This window comes from Salmo trutta, chromosome 20 (assembly GCF_901001165.1).
Source record: "Salmo trutta chromosome 20, fSalTru1.1, whole genome shotgun sequence".
Taxonomy (NCBI): Eukaryota; Metazoa; Chordata; class Actinopteri; order Salmoniformes; family Salmonidae; genus Salmo; species Salmo trutta.
This window is the reverse complement of record NC_042976.1, coordinates 30,010,362-30,015,848: the sequence shown is the minus strand read 5'-3', so window position 1 is coordinate 30,015,848 and position 5,487 is coordinate 30,010,362. Positions and strand designations below refer to the sequence as shown.

The 5,487-nt window shown below is 46.4% G+C and overlaps 1 protein-coding gene across 1 annotated transcript; it reads right to left on the bottom strand.

Annotated features, from left to right (window-relative positions):
* Nucleotides 1-242: 242 nt before the first annotated feature.
* LOC115156305 (filamin A-interacting protein 1-like) lies at nucleotides 243-4,461 on the bottom strand. Its single transcript, XM_029703759.1, has 2 exons — nucleotides 3,705-4,461; nucleotides 243-3,426 (listed from the first exon to the last, which is right to left on the bottom strand). The coding sequence occupies exons 1-2, from the start codon at nucleotides 3,725-3,727 to the stop codon at nucleotides 621-623; spliced, it is 2,829 nt and encodes a 942-aa protein (XP_029559619.1). The 5' UTR covers nucleotides 3,728-4,461; the 3' UTR covers nucleotides 243-620.
* Between the last annotated feature and the right edge of the window lie 1,026 nt (nucleotides 4,462-5,487).

The window sequence follows — 5,487 nt, the reverse complement described above, 5'->3', positions numbered from 1 at the left end:
CTCTATTATAAACCTCTAGGTCATGGTAAAATCCTCTGTGTTAAGGTCTCAGTAAGTATTAAAAATGAGTGCATAAAACAAATATCCAACTTTCAGCTATTTTCAACCATTTAAAGTTAGATTGTTTGTCTTTTATAGTAAATGAGATTAGACCATCAAAGAAAATATAGCCCAATCAAAAAAAATGTAAGTAAGCTAGGTTAATATAAAACACATGCTATTTTAGAATGATAGTCAACATATTCATCAGGAATTTATACCCTTTATTAAATGGGCAACACGGGAACAGCAAAATAAACCAAATTGTTTTTAATGTTTAAAAATGTAATGAACACATTATAGTAAAGTATGAAAGGCTATATATGTAAGTAGTAGTCTTAAATGCATTAAGGTGACCATATACAGTGAGTGCAGACCAAGTCCAGTTAGGATTAGATATGTGTTTGATAAGTGATTTTTCATGCACACACAGATGGAATCACACACTTGTTATTATTAGGATGATGTGGCCATTCAGACATAGGCTGGTTTGAGCTGATTCTCTGTTGATTTTGTGGTGAAAGGGACTCAGGATTGGGTAAATAATCTAAGTCACTAGGGGCTGGATGGGGGTGGGCATTTCAATCATAAGGGCCACTTACTGTAATGTGTGAGGGTCGTGAGACAGGGGTGTTTGCAGGGGCTATGGTGATGCTACTGGTGATCTTGCTGTTGCCTTTAACGTGGCAGCCATTGGTCAGTACTGGTGTCCTTAGCTCCCGCCCAGGGGTGTGGTACGGGCCACCAGACTGGCTCTGGGTTATACCATTAAAAGACTGGATGTAGGGGCTCCCAAGGTGGATGTGGATCTTGTTGTCCTCTGTGGTGATGATGCTCGGACCAGTGCTGTTGGACCTCTGTAGCTGCCAGCCATTCTGCCTCTCCGGGCTCACCCGGAATACGGCTTGACCTATGACCTTAGCGGATTCAAGCGATCCAGTGCTGACAGTTAGCATCTGGATGGGAGAGCCAGTGTGGTCAGGCGACACTGACCTGGAGGAATCTGGGGACATGACTGAGACGGGTGTCATGGTGAGAGGGGAGAGGACTCTGTCTGGGCTGCCAAACCCTTCTGATAGTGGGGCGCTCTTTGTTCTGGCCACTGGTGAGATGGCAGCATTTGGGATGATGGTGATTCTCTGTTTTGGTGGGGCTCCGCTGGTGGGGATGACGGCGGTGCTGGTATAGGATAAGGCATTGTCAGTGGTAGGGCTACTGATATCCAGCATGGCCGTGTTGAGGCCATGGTCTGGCGTTACCTTGATGTGTAAGGGCTTCCCTGGGGTGTGTGCAAGCATCACATCTCCTTTCTGGAAAAAGTTACCGTTCAACACTTTGCAGTTAATGGGATGGTGATTGTCCTTGCCGTTGGGTGAAGGTATGCTGAATCGCCTCACATTATTGTTTTGGTGGTTCAAGCTTTCAATGTTGTTCAGCGGAGGTGAGTTGCACTTGTTGATGACACGATCCTCCTTTTGATTTGGGTCCTCTCCATCAATCTCCTCATACAGTTTACCGCTGAGAGTCAGCGGAGTCAGGCTTCTGTAGTCAGGTGGCAGGGTGTCTGCGGGCTCTGTCTGCACCTCCTTGGTGCACAGGTGGAGGTCTGAGAAGCATCGGCCAGTCATGCCTGGCCGGAGGCTCTTGCTGAATCGCCGGTACCTCTCCAGCTCATGGGTCAGTCCTTCCATCTCCCTGGCCAGCTCCCTGTTCCTGACCTCCTGCTGGGTCAGCCTCTTCTGCAGGGTGGAGCTGTCCGTCTGCACCCGACAGATGGACTCCTCTGTCCCCATCAGCCTCTGGACCTTCTCCTTGAGTGTCTCCACCTCCCTTTTGAGGAGGACAGACTTGACCTGCTCCTCCTGGAGTCGCCTGAGGAGGAGGTGCTCCTGGTTGTTCTCCTTCTTCTCAGCCAGCTGGTACTTGGAGAGCTCCCTCCTGGACTCCTCCAGCTCCACTGCCAGAGCTCTGGCTCTCTCCTGCTCCTTGGAGCACCTCCTCTCCAAAGACTCAAAGTCCTCCTCTGCCTTCATCAGCTCTCCCTCTATCACTCCCTTCTGCATGAGTCTCCTCCTCAGTCTATCTACCTCCTGGGTGAGTTCTTTGACTTTGTTGTCTTCCTGTTGGTAGCCATGGTTAGTGTTGTCCAGCAGGGGGCTCTTAACTTCTCGACATAACTCCCCCTTTTTGACCTCCAAGATCAGAATCCTTTTTTTCATGGCGCTAACTTTGCTTTGCAGATCCACACTCCTATCCTCCTCTGCCCTCAGTCTCACCCGCAGCGCGTCCCGCTCTTTCGCCACACTCTGAATCCTGTCCTCGAGCTCTGCTTTAGTCCTCAGTGCCTTGCGGCTCTCCTCAATGAGTTTCTCTGTGGCTGTTGACACACTGTCACTCTCAGCCTGGAGTTTCCCATCCTTCTTCTCCTCGAGTTTCTTCTCTGTCTGCCTGAGTCGCTCAGCCATGTTCTTCCTCTCTTCAACCACTACCACTGTGAGTGTTCTCAGCTTGGCAAAGTCCTGTCTCAACGCCCCCTCGGATTTTTCCAGCTGGCCCTCGATGGCTTCCAGTTCCCTTACCCGCACCCTGAGGGAATCCAGCTCTCCAGACAGCTGCTTGGAGCTGGCCCTCTCCTTCTCCAGGCTGCCCTTCAAAGAGCTGCACTCCTGCCTGCTTTTCCCCAGAGCCTCCTCCAGTCTGTCCAGCTCACTGATTCGGCCATTCAGCTTGTCTACCTCGGCCTTCAGGCTGCGGCTCTGGCTGGACTCCCTTCCAAGTTTTCGGTCCAGGTCCCGGCATTGGTCCCCCATTCGGATCAGCTCCTCATCCTTTCCTTCCATCTCCACCACCCTCATCCTCAGCTGTTCCACCTCTGAGAGCAAGCCAGGGTTTGTTGCGCACCCTTCTCTCCCGTGGCCGAGCCTGTCCCTCAGCTCCTTCAGTTCCTCCTCGGCCCTCTGGAAGGCGCCCTTGGTCCCCTCCAGCTCATCCAGCTTTCGACTGAGGGCAGCCAACCGCTGACGCAGCTGCCGGTTCTGGGTGTCCTCATTGGACAGTTTGGCCATCATGGCTTCCTGTTTGAGGCGGAAGTAGGAAGCTTGTTTGTGTAGCTCCGCCACCAGACGAAGTGCTTTAAGCTCCTCCTCCTTTGCCCTGGAATGGGTGGAGTTTAGCTCCAGTTGGGCGTGGTCGGCGATTTCTGTCAGTTTCTGGACGCGTTTACTCTGCTGTGAAAGTTGATTCGTCAGGCGCTGCTGCTCGTCAACGACCAACAATGCAAAAGACTTGAGTTTAGTCAGCTCTTCCTTTAAAGCAGAGACCTCTCTTTTGCTCTCCTCCTCCTTTCTTTCCCAGTAGGCTTTCTCCTGGATGAGCAGTAATTTCAGCCTTTAGAAGAGGGAGACAAACAAAAGGATGTGATTCAAAGGGAAAGGTGTGGTTTAACTTACTGATGTAACATATTTAAAAGTCTACAACGTGACTTCTGTTGAAGGTTTACAAGCCTTTACTTTCAATCAAATCAAGACATGAAATACCTGCCTGTATTTGTCTTTCTTCTGAATGCAATGTTATCCAGTGTGTGCAAGTCCCCCCACACTCCCTTTCCTCTGTCTACTACAGTACACTTCTGAGCTGGTGAGCTAATGTTCAGACAGGAAATGTACCATGTCCATGACGGAGACTTCATTTCCTCCCTGTTCCCTGGCCCTCAGTGCTCTCTCTAGGAACAATCTCTGTTCCTTCACCCGACCCGTGTGTGTGTGTGTGTGTTGCCCTTCTCATTTCCCTCCAGTCTCCACATCCCTGTCCTGCTGGCGTTTGCAAGGATGTTTTGACTGGCATCACAGATGGTGCCTTGGCAAGGAGCAGTTGGTTAATTATTTTCACCATACACACCAGCATAAACATGTGTTTGAATACACATAAACCATATACATATACACATACATAAATACACACACAAGAACAAACACGCATGTAGCTAATGTTTGTTCACATTGTTAAGACATTTATTTGATATTCATTGTTTTGTGTTGTAAAACATTTTTCCCATTAAGGCAAGAACATATTTACAGAATCTCAGAGATATAGTGACGGACGCCTGGGTTTGTATAGGGCAGGGCTAGCGTGCAAATTTACAGAAAACTCTTGCATGGAGCTGTATTACTTTTGATTACTTTGCAATGCAATTTAGTAGTTTATTTTCTCTGTAAATATTTATGGGGTTGTTTTTATGAGCATTTTCTTGGCATGCATTATCTTTTACTACAATACCGAAATGCTAATGAGCTGGATGACTGTCAGTACCCAATTGGGATTTTCTCTCATGCACACACACGTGTACTAATGTGTACACTCACACTCACACTCACACTCACACACACACACACACACACACACACACACACACACACACACACACACACACACACACACACACACACACACACACACACACACACACATACACAGGCCCAAAATACAGCCTAACTCTACAGAAATGTACAGAAGCTAGACGAACTGTTTAGCCTATAGTGTACACATTTACAGTATTTCTTCATTGACGAACTGAGTTTTCTGTATTGTAATATTCCTGTTTCACTTGATAGATTTTAAATCTTCTCACTGAAAATTCCCAACTGATTTATAACCCACATGGTTCGGAATGCTGGAAAATCAATGCTGGGAGCGCAGCTGGGAAATCTAAACGGAGTTTCTGATTAGCTCATCTCTCTACCCGTAAATGTGATTAGTGATAGTGACCATATTCATCATTTTGTGTTTGTGTGTGAATATTTAGGCTAATGTAGCCTATAATTTAGAGCAAAAGCAATTAAGAGGAATATTTTATAATACTTTAGCAGCCTTATTATTGTTCCCGTTATAGGCTATCTTCTCTTTAGACTGAGAATTGCTTTTAGATGTTAGGCTAACCGTTGGGTGTATTTCATTTTTCTAGACTTGTCTGATAAGTTGTTGAGGTAAGTTATCCAAATAAATGTATGGGTGGAATGTTAATTTGAGTGTTTGTAGCAAAGTGAAATACTGTAAGCATAATTTAGCATGTTATCATTATTTTGTATCATAACTCCAGGTTATGTGTAGGCTAATAAGAATAAACCTAAATCCATCCCTGTAATATAGGCGAAGGCAACCGATTTTTGTTGGAGTGGATGGTCGGGGGGGCCGGAACATAATTATAATAATTTAGCCCAATAAGAGTTTTTGAAAATAACAATAATTGTATACCTTGATTACATTGAGACATGATCACATATGTCCCTTTTTATTTGTGGGAATACTTGGGACCAGATTTCCTGATTTAAACAATTTTTTTGCTGAATTCCTGGTGATTTTCTTTTTTCTTTTAAAACCTAAAACCCCCCCAATCCCCACCCCCCCAAAACTTCACTCAAAGGGACCATACTGTAGCATGTTCTGAGTTCA